At 32.7% G+C, this 16,830-nt stretch overlaps 2 protein-coding genes across 2 annotated transcripts; both read right to left on the bottom strand.

Annotated features, from left to right (window-relative positions):
* Positions 1-2,318: 2,318 nt before the first annotated feature.
* On the bottom strand, positions 2,319-3,275 carry LOC132602509 (uncharacterized). The gene is made up of 2 exons (XM_060315342.1): positions 3,034-3,275; positions 2,319-2,895 (listed from the first exon to the last, which is right to left on the bottom strand). Exons 1-2 carry the CDS (start codon positions 3,123-3,125, stop codon positions 2,640-2,642), a joined length of 348 nt encoding a protein of 115 aa, XP_060171325.1. The 5' UTR covers positions 3,126-3,275; the 3' UTR covers positions 2,319-2,639.
* An 8,952-nt stretch (positions 3,276-12,227) lies between these two features.
* LOC132604001 (transcription factor bHLH143-like) lies at positions 12,228-16,314 on the bottom strand. The gene is made up of 4 exons (XM_060317311.1): positions 16,135-16,314; positions 14,292-14,853; positions 14,052-14,209; positions 12,228-13,947 (listed from the first exon to the last, which is right to left on the bottom strand). Exon 4 carries the CDS (start codon positions 13,928-13,930, stop codon positions 12,902-12,904), a length of 1,029 nt encoding a protein of 342 aa, XP_060173294.1. The 5' UTR covers positions 13,931-13,947; positions 14,052-14,209; positions 14,292-14,853; positions 16,135-16,314; the 3' UTR covers positions 12,228-12,901.
* Between the last annotated feature and the right edge of the window lie 516 nt (positions 16,315-16,830).

Here is a 16,830-nt window from a genome sequence, read left to right on the forward strand (position 1 = left end):
TGAGCCCTGGAATTTCGTGAGTAGTAGAGAGGGAATTTAGCCCTCAGGAAAAAAAGAGGGGGAAAAAACAGAGGGAAAAAGGAGCGGGAATTTTCCTCCCAGGTTCTGAATATTTTTTGAGTCTAATTTTCTAATTACCCCATAATGTCCAGATTAAAACTTAGGAAGATGGTGTCTAATATTGCCTTTTCACATTTTTTTCTCTTTTATTTCTTTTTTATTAGTAATTAAAAATATTGGGAGATAGAACTAACTATATAATAAAACATACTTTAACAAAATTGAGATATATATAGTACTCCCTCTGTTTCAATTTATGTGAACCTATTTCCTTTTTAGTCTGTGCCAAAATGAATGTCCTCTTTCCTAATTTGAAAATAAATTCACTTTATGAAATGATTTACAGCCACACAAATATTTAAGAGTTATTTTGAACTACAAGTTTCAAAAGTCTTTCACTCTTTCTTAAATGTCGTGTCCAGTCAAATGAGTTCACATAAATTGAAACGGAGGGAGTATAAAAAATAAAACATAAAAAAAGCAACAAAAAATCAAGATATCTAAACAAATAAAAATCTAAGATATAGAACAAAACAAAAACTCATTAACATAATTCATTTAATATTCAAATTGTTAAATATCTTTGATTAGATAAAATAATATTATTTGTTTAAATTCAGAACTCCTAATATTATGAAAATAAAAGATTTAGGTGCATATATTTTGTTAAAAAAATTCCTTTCACACATCTACACAAGTAAATTTGTAGGTCGACGCCGTATATTAAGTCATCTCAAACGATTTCTCATTTTATATTAAATATGTGCTACTTGTACCTTCTAGTGAAGGTTATCATGTTAAATCTTACCTAATCTTGTATGACTACAATCCATCTTAGCATATGTATCTCTGCAATATTCATCTTCTGGATATATTGGACTTTACCGGCCCGACACTCGCTAACATGTGATATTATTGGTCTTACAACTGTTTTATAGAACTTATCTTTCAGTTTGATATGAATTCTATCACATAACACCCCAATAACACTTTTTCATTTTAACCATCCAGTTATATATGACCCGAGTAACATCTTCATCTGATTCTCTTGAAACAACGAGCCTAGTGTATTGGTAAAAGACTAACAAAATGTAATTTTATCGCTGAGTTATGCAAAGTGGTCACAAATCGGCGTGGATGGTCAGGATATTAATTAGAAAGGCAAACTTCTGAAAGACATTTGATTGAGTGAAGTTGCGAGAACGCCGAACACGTTTTCATTCGGAGTAGCTGTCACGCACATGGTGCAAATGACGGGTAGCCCATTGAGAGTCCACAATCTCCATGCTAGTAACGACCAAATATGTAGGGTTATTAACCGCCACAAATTGTATTGAATTCTGATATTTACAAACCTCCACAATTTGATGCAACTTGTGGAGGTTATCAAAAACCTCTATAATAAGACCGCCACAAAAAGAATTATATCGTGGGAGTTAAAAGAAACGCTACAAAATGATTTTATAGTGGGGGTTTTAAGAACCCCACAAATAAACCTCCACAAAAAGAATTATATAGCGGGGGTTAAAAAAAACGCTACAAAATAATCTTATAGTGGGGGTTTTTAAGACCCCCACAAATAAACCTCCTCAATATAGCTCTTTTTTTGTAGTGAACATTAAAGAGCCTTCTTCCTCTGGCCAAACTAACACATGAATGTGGTACTGCACAACAGTGAATTTAACGACATTCCTGCTTCAAATTAAATATGAAATGAAAAGGATAACACTGGGTAGGGGTTCTCATGAACAGTAAGTATGAATTTGTATAGGCAAAAATAGGTGATCGCCATAGGGTACCTTAAACTTTTAAATTAAATATTTGGAAGTTATGAATATTAAAAGCATTGGAGTTATGGATTTGAGCAGTTACAAAAATGAAAATTGCAAAGTAAATAAAAGGAGAAAAATCTCAATTCAAATTGTATTGAAGTGCTATAACCTGTTGCTACGTGGGTCTGTCAAAAAAAAAACTGCTCTTTACATTATAAGACTTTAATGGCCATTTGAGCTTTTATTAGGCAAAGCCTAAAACAGAAAAAAGAAGAGAAAAATGTCAAAAAAAATTATTAAAAAAAAAATAAAAAAAAAAGATAAACGTGAATGCCGGCCATAAAGAAGTGTTATATCATCTTGTTTATGCCTAACTTTATATTATATATAGATTAGTTGATCATTAGGTTTGATACATAGGATTCGTACTTAGTTGATCATTTGTTGGGTTGGCGTGTCTTTCCTCTTGAGGTCTAGTGGCTTTTGAGAACCCTTCCTGGAAGGTGGCTTCGAATTATAGATGCTTAGTTTGTAATAATTTTAATATTCACTGTTTATTGCTTAAAAAAAAATTGCATATACAGTCTGATTTTTTGGCAAAATAGGTTTATTCGAACTCCTTCTGCCCCTCTAGCTTTTCCCCCATTCTCAATATCAAACACTTACACATATATAAACCCAGTTTTCTATTTACATTTATTTGTCTTTAAATTTTGGAACCACCAAACCCTCAAGGAGGAGAGAGAGAGAGAAGAAAAAAAAAATCAGTGAATATATTAAGTTGATATTATCAACTATTTTCATTCGCTAGCTACAGACCTCATCCAAGCGTTTATATTTTCTGATCATCCTATTTCTAATTACTCTTTTTGTGATCCCCCTCTTTTGTATGTCTTGTAACTTTGTACCTCTTAATCTCTTGGCAATCTTTGGATCATCTTCACTTGTATTTCTACTTGATGATGAAGAAATTGACGACTTCTGAATTTTCTCCTTAGTTGTACTTAGGCACCAATTGCAAATTTGATAAGATTCAGCCTTTGGATACAAGTTGCTGCAATATCTACACAAAAAAGAAGAAACTTTTTAATCATAATATTTCAAGAAAAAGTTGAACCGAGAAAATAAATCAAATTGCATAGAATGATCAGTTTAGATTATTTTTTTCAGTTTTTTTTTCTTTTTTCTTGTGGGTACCTACCTGTGTTGAGATCTAAATTGGCAAATTGTGCATCTGAAAAGTTCAGAAGAATAACCATAGTCTCCACACATGCAGCACTCGGAGTATTTCATGTCTCTTCATATGGATGCTTTTGTTTGGGTTACAACTAGGGTATTCATATACATGTGTGTATATGTGCAATATTATATTTATTTATTTATTTATACAAACAATGTGTCCTGGCGTGTATGTTGGGCTGTTGACCTGGTGGCGGCGGTCAGAAGAGGAATGTCTGCTGTAGAAACAGAAAAATATTAGTGAAGAATTTAACTTTATATACATTGATGAGTAACTAACGTCTTACACTATTAATTAACAGCCCGTTTGGATTGACTTATAAGCTGTCATTTTTAACTTATTTAGGTGTTTGATAAAATAGAAAACAACTTAAATTAAATTAAAAAGTGTTTAAAATAAGTTAAAATCAAGAAGTTGCTCAATCCTAACTTATTTTTTTTGGGCTTAAAAGTCATTTTTGAGCACTTTTATCCAAAATATTTTCTATTAATTCCAATGCTACTCATACTTCTAAAAACCTTTTAAGCACTTTTATTCAAACACGTAACTGCTTATTTATAAAATAATTTTCAGCACTTTAAAAGTACTTTAAGCACTTACGCTTAAAAGCCACTTTTTTTCAGCTAATCCAAACGGGCTCTAAATCTTTTATAGTTATTCGCCTTTTTTTTCAAAATTACTGATCTTATTTAGCGCACAATATGTTGAAATATCCCACATAAAATTGTATAAACTTCTTATTAGAGAGTTAGATATCAAATTTAGAGTCATTTATAGTTGATTTGAAATAGTTTTGAAACAAAACGTGTTGAAATTTCTATACAACAAGTCATAGTGATTGTCAAAAATATTTATGGCCAGTAGATCATAATAAATTGTTGTTAAGGCAAGTCTTGCGACAATAATCCTGACGATTCGAGGTTTGTGACCAATTTCTGACGGTCAACATAACTTTGCCATTAAGGCAAGTACTCTTGCCCAATAATTAATAAGAAATCCTGGGTAGAATCTAGTGATTGATTTTTCTGATCAGTTTTGTTTAACGAGGCTAAAATTTAAATAATGGCACCCTAAGATCCCCTTTTCATCCAATTGTTTAGGTAGCAATTCAATCCATAGAAGAACTACACTCCAAACCTGTCAACCGGGTCACCCGACCCGATCACGGCACCGGTTGGCCCAACCGGCCAGTTGCCGGTTAAAAAACCGGCCATGACTACCGGTTGTCGGTTAACCGGGGCCAGTTAACCAGTTGAAAATACTAAAACCGGAATCGACCGGATATATATATATATATATATATATATATATATATATATATATATATATATAATTTATATATAATTTATATGTATTATATAACTTAAGTTTATGTATTTACTAACAACGTATGAGTATTACAAAGTTCAAGATCGTTTTTTTCTAAGTATGTAACTTTCTATTTTATAACTTAAGTATATGTATATTATAAGTATATTCTAAGTATATTCTAAGTATATTGTAGGTATATATGTTTAAGTTATATGTATTATAACTTAAATTTTGTATTTACTAATAACTCATGAGTATTATGAAATTCAAGATTGTATATTTATAAATATATAAAGCTATAACTTTCTATTTTATAATTTAAGTAGATGTATATTATAAGTATATTCTAAGTATATTGTAGGTATATTCCTAACTTAATATAAGTAATATTGACTTGAATACTTGTAAAAATATGAACACAAGTAAATACAAGAAAGCTCAATGAGCCATATATTTTATTCATTAATGGATAACATGTATTTGCAAGTTGTAACATTTTTTAACTTGCAAATAATACATGAGTTGCAACTAAGTAGTTCAAGAATAAAATCACCTTGTTTCAACCATTTGGCTAATGTCCGCCATATCATATTCATCCATTGAGATATCTTCCATGTCTTCAATTTGGTCTTCTTCACTTGCTATTAAAACTTCAATCTCGTGCTCTTCGCCTTCCATAGCCGCTAGACTTTGGTTGTGCCACTCAGATCTAATCCAATCGCGAATGCAAACTAGTACTTGCAAGCTAAATCCGGATAAGGAGTGTCTATGGTCTCCAATTTGTTGTCTTCCTTGGCTAAATGCACTTTCCGAGGCCACGGTTGATATTTGAACATTAAGGATATTCCGAGCCGTTCTTGCAAGTACCGGATATTTCGCCTTGTATATCTTCCACCATGCTAAGATGTCCACTTCGTCGCTCATTTCCACCATCAGCTGAGTCAAAAAAAAGTGAAGTTCATCAAAGTTTGCACTACTACTAGAAGGAGTAGTAGAAATATTTCTCCGAATTCCTAAACTAGACATGCCACGCTTTTTAGTTTGAGAAGTATAAGTAATAGGGCGTGAAGCAAATGGTGTAGCATTTTCTTCCAACTTAGAATAATGTGTAAAAAAAAAAAAAAAAAAAAAAAAAAACCCAACATCTACCACTTTCTCAGCCTCATATATAGATGATTCCTCGGTAGTAATATCTAAATAACCATAAATTTGTCTAACCAACTCAACAGTATAATAAGTTTTAGACAAGGATTTAGAATTGAATGCAATATAAATAAAGTTGGGATGGGAAAATAATACTTACTTAAATTTTCCCCTCATACTATGAATAGCCGCTTGATAACCCGGTTTTTCCTTATACTCATATAAAATTCTAGTTATTTCGGCTAAGTATGCTAAAATTCCGGTAACTGCGGGATAGAATTGTCTAGAAAAAACAAGAGTAGCATTATAAAAAAATTCTAAAAGTGTAATACATTCCACAACATCTTCCCAATCGGAATTACTTAACCACTCACTAATCTCCTCATTATGATTGTTGTGAGTATTTTGTATGGGAACCCTATATCCATATGTTTGTTGAAACATAATGTAAGTGTAGTTCCACCTAGCATCAATTTCAACTTGAATTTTTCTAGGTATAAGACCAACACTCATACATTGACTCTTAAAATCTCTCATTTTATCCTTATTGGCATTACAAAAAAAGAAAAGCAACCGCACTTCCAACCTTGTGAATAGGATCATCAAATAACTTAAGACCATCTTTAACAATTAAGTTAAAAATGTGACAACTACATCTCATATGGAAAATATTTTCTAGTGGAGGGTTTAATTCATTTTTTATGAGGCCAACTGCCTTTGTGTTGTTAAAAGCATTATCTAAAGAAATACAAAGTATTTTTTTGTAAGTGTTAAAAAAGTTCATATTAGTTGTTATTCCATTCGCTAAAAATTTACCGTCGTGACGACCCTTCCCTTCATCATATATAAAAGATATAATTCTGACTTGTAATAGCCAAACAATCTAACTTATTAACACTAAGACCAAGATCGGCGGTAAGGGAAGCATTACAATTTCAAAAATTAAGTACATGATGCAAATAAAATCTATACTTTTTATATAAATCAATAATATCCGCTCTACAAGTACTTCTAGGAATACCCTCAAACATCGAATTATAACTACGTTGAATATAAGTAACAAAACTCGGCCCCGAATGAAAGGAAAATGATAAAGCATCATATGCTACCATTTTAGCTATCTCTACACGGTCTTTCTTCTGGTAACTAAAAGTTTTTCCGGTATGTGGGTCTATTATTTTTTGAATACCCCCCATACTCGTTTGTGATCCCCAAACATCACTATGTTTTGCTGCTAAATGACTCGATAGTGAACCCGCTTCCCCATCCTTATTGTACCTATACCTAAACACAAATGTTTTTTTCATATATTACTTGTGGTTATTTCTTTCTCCCTGTCTTTAGTCATATAGTTCCAAACTTTAGAGGTTGGCTTACGAGCGGGTTTTGATTGTGTTTGTGATTGTTGTACTTGTGTATCTCCTATCGGATGTTCCGGTGATTGTGTTTCATGATCATCAACTTGATGAAGATTGGGCTAAATCGGTGTTCCATTACTTCGCTATCTAAAATAGTATTATTTTCATTAATGACATAACCTATATTAATTAGGTGTTTCACCCACAAATGTTTCATCCATATTTCCCCTCCCCTACCACCACTACTACTACCACCACTAAAGAAGCTCCGTCTCTTCATAATTAAATAGCAAGAAATTAAATCGCAAGCAAATAAATCGCAAGAAAAAATCGTAAGAAATTAAATTGCAAGAAATTAAATCGCGAAAAGTAAAGATAGAGTTGGAACGAAGGTACCAAAATGCCGGAATAAATTCCGACAATACAAGCATTGAATTGAAGGCGGCTAGAATTGTAAATCCACCAACTCCACTAACACTTTGTTTGTATAATTGCAAAATATAAAATTAAAACTTGAAGGAAACTTTTATACTTTATAGTGTATAATTGAGAGAACTTGTAATTTTAAAGTGGCTAGTTGTTGCAAAATAGTTAATAATTGAGAGAAATTGAGGAGAGAAAATTGGTGTGGATGAAAATAAAATGGAGAGGGATTTGTATAGGAATGGGGGAGGTGTTATAGTGTTAAAAATAAAAGTTTGGTTGGGGGTGGTGGGGGGCCAAAATAGCTATTTTAGGTCGTTGCCAACGGCCATTTTTGCAAAATGGTCCATTGGGCAATAGCTACATATGGCCCCAAAAAAAATTTGTTGGTTAACTGATTGGACAACCAGCCGGGCTAGTTAACCGGTCCACCGGTTTCAAATATACAAAACCGTACTCGGCCCGGCTGAAACAGTTAACTGGTAACCGGTAATTCGGATTCGGTTCGGAAATCGGCTGGACCGATTCAGGTCACCGGTCTCAACCGGTTCAACCGGACCGGTACCGGTTGACAGATTTACTACACTCTTTCCTTTTATAGAAAGAGACAAAACCAGACCAACTAACCAAAAGAATCTATTGTTTGACTGATAAGTTAGTTGGGCTTATGTAGGTAGCCCAAATTGAACCAAACATTGAAGTGGATTATTAAGGAGTTGCCGCCTCGACATTTAGCCAATGTTAGTGATTTATTTCCGCCAATGTTTCCGGTCCAAATTTGGAAGTTGGAAGGATTCGATAGTTATAACCTGTTTAGTCAAACTTCTAAAATCAACTTATTTCGAAAGTTTTTTTTTTTTTAGATTTAGAAGTGCTTTTGAAATAAGTACCTTTTGGGAAAAACAGTTTATGTTTGGCCAATTAATTTAAAAACTTACTTTTGAGCAACAATTAGTGTTTGGCCAAGCTATTTAAAAGTATTTCTATGTGTATTCTTCTCAAAGGTACTTTTCAAAAAATTACTTTTGGGCAAAAGCTATTTTTTTTTTTTCTGAAAAACTGCTTCTGCTACTCCCCAAAAGTACTTATTTTCTCCCAAAAGCTTGGCCAAACAACTCACTTTTAGAAATTAGAAATTCAAAATTCTAATTATTGGATAAAATCTTCAAGATTATACCTTTATCCAACATTCATTATAATTGTTGTCTTGAAATTAATAATTTACTTGAGTTCATATTCTATCTTTCAACACCAAAGCGTATAAGGTAAGATAGAAATACCTAAACCTATCAAAATATGGTTTAATTGTACTTAATCGTTTTCTATGTCAAAAGTAAAATTTTAAGATGGACGCATCAATGTTCAATCACAAAAGTACTCCTAGGCAAATAAGGCTACTGACAGGGGTCGTTTGATAGGAGGGATAGGTTATTTCATATAGATGGAATTGAGTGGGATTAGATGGGATAACTAATCCCACCTTCTATAAGGAATTAATAATCTCACCTTTTATCCCATATAGATGGGATTGGGTGGGATAACAAAGCAGTTATCCCACCAACCAAATATGGGATAATTTCAATCGCATGGGACTAATAATCCAATCCAATCCCATTCTATCCCTCCTACCAAACGACCCCTGATTGCATATATCGCCTTCAACCGTATTGTAAAGACTTTCTAATTAATTAGATTTGGAGTCGAAATTTCGAAGTAGTATTTATTTTAAACTCTATTTTTAACTATGACATTTTTTCTATTTACCAAAATAACCAACAGAAATATGGTAGAATTAGACTTAAAGGGTATAAAAGTTGTTCAATAGTTGAAGAATATTTTGGTCAACCAATATTTATATTCATGCTTTTATAATAATGTAGATAGATAGATAGATAAGCACTTATAAAAAAAAAAAATTACTTCTGGGGAAAAATAAGCTTGGCCAAACAGAAATTTTTGCCACCTACTTCCCACCTTAAATTGTAATTTTGAAACGAACGAAATCATAAATCACAACCAAAGCTGCATCAGAATGATTTTGTTTCGTTCTGATTCTCAAATTTAAACAGTTTAATTAATTTGATATTTTCTTCAAACAGTATTTTTATTATAGCCTGGTTTAGTTTCACTCTAAATCGAACCAAAATCAGACCATGCGCCTCTCTACTAATCTCACGTCAAAAAGTCATGAATTGCAACAATTGTCCTTTGAATTAAGTTCAAGAACTACTCAAATAACTAGAATAGTCCCACATCAAAATTTTATGAAAATTAAGATTTTTTTTCTCTCTAATGTGTGTACTAAAGGTGCCAGTCTTAGTGAAGCTCGTTATAAATCCTTGCCTCCTCTAAAAAAAAATGAAAGTCATGTGACAATCTTAATTATGTAATGTCTATCAATCGACGTATGAGTTGATATTGACATAAAATGAGAGCTTCGGAAAATACAATAAAAAAACAAAAAAATAAAAAATAAAACAAGAAAAATGAGAGGAACTAGGAGAAGGAAATAGTTAGAAATCCCAACTAATTTCCCAAAATTTTCTATTTCTGGTTTGACGTTTGCACCATGCAGCATAAGTGCCCAGTTAGCTTGTTGAATTGCCAGTTTAACTACTATGAATAGACAAACTGAGAATGCTCAAATAATCACTTTTTTAAAATCATAACAGAACGCATCAAATAAATAGTTTTTTTGAGCATATTTGTCACTTCTTACAGTTTACTTGACCATTACTATTAACTACTAAATCACGAGAACCGCGTTCCTTCTTTTTTTTTTAAAAAAAAAAAAAAAAAAAAACTGAAACCTAATCAGGATTACAAAATTCAAGACAAATTTCCTTTATTATTTATTTAGTTATTAATATATGTTTGTTTGGTTTATCATGATTAGGAAAATAATTTTAGCATAAAACTCGATATGTTATATTATTCACCTCATATCTTATTTATTATGCGGAGAACCAAATATCCGTCAACAAAAAGTATATGCACTAAATAATTTAGTGATTTTTAAACGAGAAACTTATGTAAATATACCCTTCGGTCAACTAGTTTAATTTATCAACATGGCCAAAGTATACACTTCGGTTGTATATATCGTGTGTAGGTATCTATAGTATGTGTATATTACATGTATAGGTACGTATCGTATATGTATATTAATATAAAATATACACTACCTATATACTGTGTACAAATGGTTGATGGTATTTGGCTGTAATTTTCTCTTATTAAACCATGTATTATGCTTTAAAATCGTTACATAATTTTGTCCGCAAACCATATGACACCGCTTTCAGTCGAAAATGTTTAATATCATCACCCAAATAATGTATAAAATGCGGTCCCCTTTGGCTTTCAGTATTGAAGTATTAAGAAAGAGAACGAACACATCAAATCAATAAAACACATCACTGTCTCTTTGCACTTAGCCAAAAAGCACGCATGCTACGTATAAACACAAGGATAAAGACAACCACCAACACCAAACACAGCAAAGAAACAATATAACATGAAATGAAACTAATAATGTCTTTCTTTGTTATCTGATAACAAAGTTGTCCAGGTCCACTTGTTCATCACATTTAGTGTTCAACCACCAGTTGCATGATGATTAATATTCCTTTATCCTTAACCAGAAGTATCAAATTTGAATATTGAAAATGAAAAAATCTTGATAGAGAGCATTTTCCTTATTAATGAGCCTAACGCGACTCGAATTCAAATTAGTCAGAGCTCCAATGCGGCTACCGAACTCCGGCTAGAAAACAAAAGAAATAAGTGTATTATACAAATCCCTGCTACCTTTCACCAACACAAATACCACATCAATCTACCCGCCAAGACCTAAACAAATGAAAAGGAATTAGTTAACGATTCTTTGTCTCTGCTGGAGATTTGAACCCGATTTTTCATAATTTTCACTCCGTTAGGTGCAACTAATAATGTTTTAAATAACATAAATCACCCCATGATTACAAGCAGGATGAAATCATTAACAAGAACATGTTACAACTGCAGTTAATTTGCAAATGAGATTCTCCAGCCTTTTTAACAAGATTGGTTTATATACAAGAACAGTTTTCATGTTTCACCCAAGCAGAGCAGCAGACACTTGATGCAACAACAAAAGAAACACAGATACCCAATGGAATTCAGATAAAAAAAAGGGAAATGGCAATAGCAAGTAACATGACAAGATCATTGAAAAGGAGCAAGAAAGTGATTGTTAGGACCCAAATTGCGCACCAAATATGCACTCGGCCACATTTTCAGGTCCTACAAATAAAACAAGCCATCTGCACATACACAGCTAAGACAAGAATGAGACAGGTCAACAGATTCCAATACCAGTCATGGTTCAATTCCTGTTACTATCTATGCTTATCTAATGTAACATGCTAGTAATTATTTTTCAAAGTTCTCTTATTCTAGTTTTTTGGACATTCGTACAAAACTGCCTGTACACCCATTGAGCTCCTAGAATGGCCAATTATTTGACTACTCTTGAGTACATAAAACAAGGATGCTCATATCTTTTTGTTATCAAAACAGAACATCTTCTCATATTACTAGAAGCACATTTGTTGCTCAACTTAGTATTGTTAACTGCAAAACCATGAGGAGAAAAAGGAAAGCAATAGGACAGCTTTATCAAGATTCCAAAATTCAATAAAACACATCACTATCTGTAGCAGTTAGGTAAAATATGCTCATGCTTGGAAAAAAGACGCATAAATACAAAATCAACAACAAAGACGGTTTACACTGGTCATTTAAAATAAACAATACATACATCCAATCAACCTAGTAGCAATATTTTGGATAACAAACTTCACACCAAGATCACATCACTATCTGTAGCAGTTAGGTAAAATGTGCTCATGCTAGGAAAAAAGACGCATAAATACAAAATCAACAACAAAGACGGTTTACACTGGTCATTTAAAATAAACAATACATACATCCAATAAACCTAGTAGCAATATTTTGGATAACAAACTTCACACCAAGATCACATGGTGGAGCAATTCTTAACTAGTTATGCATCAATAACAGCTTTTACACGCGAGATCCTCCATCCTTTTACAACATTGGTTGATCCAGATTCATGTTCAACCAAGCAAGCAACAAATACCTAAATACACAGCTAAAAGTAAGATACAATTGCTGCCACGAAATTCCCAGCAAGTACTACCACTTCAACATGAACCTACTGAGGCATGTCATCTGCTCGTTAACAGATACAGCTAAGAAGTGTGCAAATGCTTTCCTGAAAAGACGAATAACTTCTCTTTCGCATCGAGACATGAACTCAGATTAAACCTCCCCCCTTCAGGACCATAACAGGCCCCTTATAAGTAAAGGTATGAATAGACATGACTAAAGATCTCAAAAGCGCAGGCAACTGCTTCAGTAGAATGATGGAATTAAGTCTTCAACATGGTTTTCTAGCTTATGACATTCAGCGAAGTCCTCTTTACAACACCACATCTGAGCTTTCTGTTTATTTATTCACAAAAACTTATTAATCCACAAGCACCAACACTACTAGTACTAGACTGTTATCAGCAGGAGCATATTGAAGCTCAAACAGTATCAAGTCCTAAGGACTTAGCTTTCATCTTCAGTGATCTCAAGTAACAGATTGCTTCGTCAATAACATCCATAGAGTCTTTTCCTATCCCTCCAGGGATTAATCTCTGCAAAATGCTTATCGTCTCAAGAATTTGATCTTTTCTTGGCCTCTTTTTCCCAGACAGAGAAACAGACTCCGAAACTTGATCACTGTTGCCACAACTGGATTCTGCATCATCCTCTAAGTCAGAACAAGTAAAGGGTTTTGCAGAGGCAGCGGTATCCACGAGTGATGGCATATCAATGCTTCCATCTAATCGTTTACGCCTTTTGCTTGGCCATTCCGAACTAGCTACTTCTTCACCTTCTTCGGAATAATCATGAACTGTCATATTACTAGGCGAGTGACCTGTGCTTACTACTTCACCATCCTCGGAATAACTATCATCATCATCGGAGTAGAGTAGAGCATTCAGTTCTTCAGTATCCTCGTGCAATTCACTTTCCACATCATCTCTATGGTTTTCTTCAGAATATTCACCACTAAGGTAATGCCCAGATGAACAAATTCCATTCCCTTTAATCTGTGGGCCTTTATTAATCACATTACAAGGTGTATAGGGGTTCGGAAGCCAAGAGGGAAGGCATTGTACAGGAGTACAAGTTGTTTGATCACCAGATTGATCAAAAACAAGAAATCTTTTCTGCGCGGATCCCAGGCCTGCATTGTCAACTGATTGAGGAGCAATCTTCTCTTTCACTATAGTGCTCAAAACTGGAGCAAAACCCTGATGAAACTGTGGTAAACAGTGGAACAAATTGTGAGCTTCAGTTGGTTGGATTGCCTTTGACTCTAGCGGCCCAGAAAATAAGAAGGGAGAATAATCCCCTTTAACTGGAACCTCGTTCGAGTATGGACTCATGTAAATAGGAACAGAATTATGCTGCCCAATATTTAGTCCGCGACTAGAAAAGTTCGAATGGGCTGATTGCAGATCTGGATACTGGTGATGGAACCAAGATAAAATGTCTCTTTCCATTCAATCTCAACAATCACCTAACCAAACCAAAAAAGATCCAATAAACCAAATGATCCATATGCAAAAACTTCATCTTCAAACCAATAAAGATATCCAAGAACAGAAGTATTGCAAAACTTACCAGCTTTAAACAACTGAGGTAATACAAATTGCTGATTACTTCTTGAAGACTTGAGAAACAACAGAAAATCCAAAAATTCCAGCTTAACTAAGATGCAATAACAAAGAAAGATAATAAAACTACGTGACAGGTTTCAGCAACTGTCGGAAATATTCAGCCTGAAATAAACAAGAAAAAAAATTTAGCTTCCTTCCACAACAAAATCACAACATCAAAATTACAAAAACGGTGAACACTAACCTGGCAATCTTGAAGAGGTTGAAAGCACGCTATAACTCTAACGATTATGGTGGCACACCCCGCAATTCCATTTTCGTGTTTTAATGCCCGAAATCTTGTCTGGCCAGCTGCTTGACACACCATAACTACTTGTTCCAACCCTTCCCACACTTAAAACAAGTACAACACCACAATCAAAAAGACCAGTGATTTCAAACAACTCCCACCAAGTCTCTCAAATAAACTCTATCTAGAAGGCAACAGTGAATGCTAATATCCCCAATTTACCAAGAACGACGCTAACTCTGAACAGGACGAGATTCTTAGCTAATACTAAGAACGTAGCACGGTATGACAATGAAATGTGTGGATCCCATGGAAGATTACTAACAAAAATACGATTTTCGAATGTGAAAAACTAATCAAGATTTTAAGAATAAATTTTTTTTTTTGGTGGTATTCTACAGAATTACATGACAGTACAAGTTCAAGGAGATAACTTTCCTATATACATCAACAAATAGACTGCAACACAACATGCTGTCCCTCACTTTTGTTTTAGTGCTTCAACAACTTTAAGTTCCTGTAAATAATAACATATAAAACATCAGTTTAAAAGCCAAGTAACATCATATGAAAGCATGTTTATGGAAAAGTAAAAGGTCTGGGAATCTAATCAATAACATGCCCAACTATTGAGATAATTAAGGGGTGGGGTGAATTATTACTAATTAGAACAAATATTTTTTATTTTATTTTTTGATTTTTGCTCCTTTAATCTTTGTACCTAATCAATCTTTTTTTTGTCTTACTTTCCTTATTAGTTTGTCACAAAAAAATTGGCACATTTATATACTTAGAAAGAATTTAACTTATCTGAGGTTTATTTTGGACCACATTTCAAAAATCTTTCTTTATTGCTTAAACTCATTGTCAAACGGAGGGAGTAATATATTTAAAAAAGGGATAATTACATTTTTGGTCCACTCAATAGCCATAGGTTTTGTATATTAAAAATAAATATACAGACTGTATACACAAAATACACACATAATACACATAATCAGTGTATAAGTTTTATATATTTTGGGTGGCGCCCGTAATTAATTTAAGCCGACGGGCCAAAAATGTCTTTTAAAACATATCAAACATGTATTAAAGTAGTGTAAAAATTGGATCTTGGAAACATCAGTTTGAACAAAAAAAAAATTCTTTTTGACAAAATCTTAAAAAGGACACAAGCTCAACCATCAAAGTATACACAAAATACACACATAATACACATAATCAGTGTATAAGTTTTATATATTTTGGGTGGCGCCCGTAATTAATTTAAGCCGACGGGCCAAAAATGTCTTTTAAAACATATCAAACATGTATTAAAGTAGTGTAAAAATTGGATCTTGGAAACATCAGTTTGAACAAAAAAAAAATTCTTTTTGACAAAATCTTAAAAAGGACACAAGCTCAACCATCAAAGTAATTACAAAAACCCAATACACTAAAAAAACATTATAGTATGATTCTCTGAGAACAAAGAGAAATAGCCTTAAAACTACAGGATTTACTAAGTTCAAGAAATTGCATCTAAAAGTTGTTTCACATAATTAGCTGTTAATCTCTATTATTTTTTTCTAAAGCAGTATAGCAATTTGTAGTAGTTTCCATAGATCTTAGTGAAAAATACCATAGAAAGTGCAAGAAAAAATTAATAAATTAAGAATTCAAAAACCCAACAACAAAACATAAACCCCATGTAATCAAAATTAAGACATAGCAAATGGACTCAAAGAATTTAATAGAAAAAAAAAATCAACAGTACATTATTGAGAAGAAGGGGTAAAATCATAAATTAGGGACTTACAGAGAAAGAAAACTGGAGAAATGAAACCCAAGTTGATTGTTATAATTAGAAACACAAGAAATATCAAAGATTTTGAGAAATTTTTGGAGGTTTCTTGAAGATTGAAAGAAAAGTATGTCTATGTGTGATATATAGAGAGAGGAAAGTAGAGTACAGTCAAAGATAAGGGTGGAGAGACTAATATAGACTTGTGAAAAATGAAAAATATATCATCTCTCTCCGTCCGATTTAAGTATTTTGTTTGATTAGACATAATTTTTTTAAAAATAAATAAAAACTTTAAATTTTATGATTTTAAATAAAAAATAAGTGTAGATATTTAAATCTTGTCAAAATTTATTAAATATGGAAAAATATATTCTTTTTGTGATTGATAAAAAAGTAAAGTAATACGTTAAAAGAGTCCGGAATCAAAATGCCACCAAAAAAACATTTTGAATCAAAATATTCCAACAAAAAAAAAAGTTACCAAAATACTCATAGCACAGTAAAATATTACGCTGTAGCACTAACAGAGACGAAGCCCGTTAAGTGTTATAGCACAGTATTTTACTGCGTTATAGAAAAAAATTATTTTTTTTGGCACTTCTATAACGCAGTAAAATACTGCGTAAATACTGCGTTATAGAAGTGCTAAAAAAAAAATTCTTTCTATAACGCAGTAAAATACTGCGTTATAGAAGTACCAAAAAAAAA

Source organism: Lycium barbarum, chromosome 7 (assembly GCF_019175385.1).
Source record: "Lycium barbarum isolate Lr01 chromosome 7, ASM1917538v2, whole genome shotgun sequence".
NCBI classification, from domain to species: domain Eukaryota; kingdom Viridiplantae; phylum Streptophyta; class Magnoliopsida; order Solanales; family Solanaceae; genus Lycium; species Lycium barbarum.

Excerpts from the sequence above, each read along its gene's own strand:
- LOC132602509 (XM_060315342.1), bottom strand. The coding sequence starts at position 3,125 with ATGAAATACTCCGAGTGCTGCATGTGTGGAGACTATGGTTATTCTTCT. Across the intron at positions 2,896-3,033 it reads CAATTTAGATCTCAACACAG|ATATTGCAGCAACTTGTATC; the intron begins GTAGGTACCCAC and ends TTTTTTGTGTAG.
- LOC132604001 (XM_060317311.1), bottom strand. The coding sequence starts at position 13,930 with ATGGAAAGAGACATTTTATCTTGGTTCCATCACCAGTATCCAGATCTG.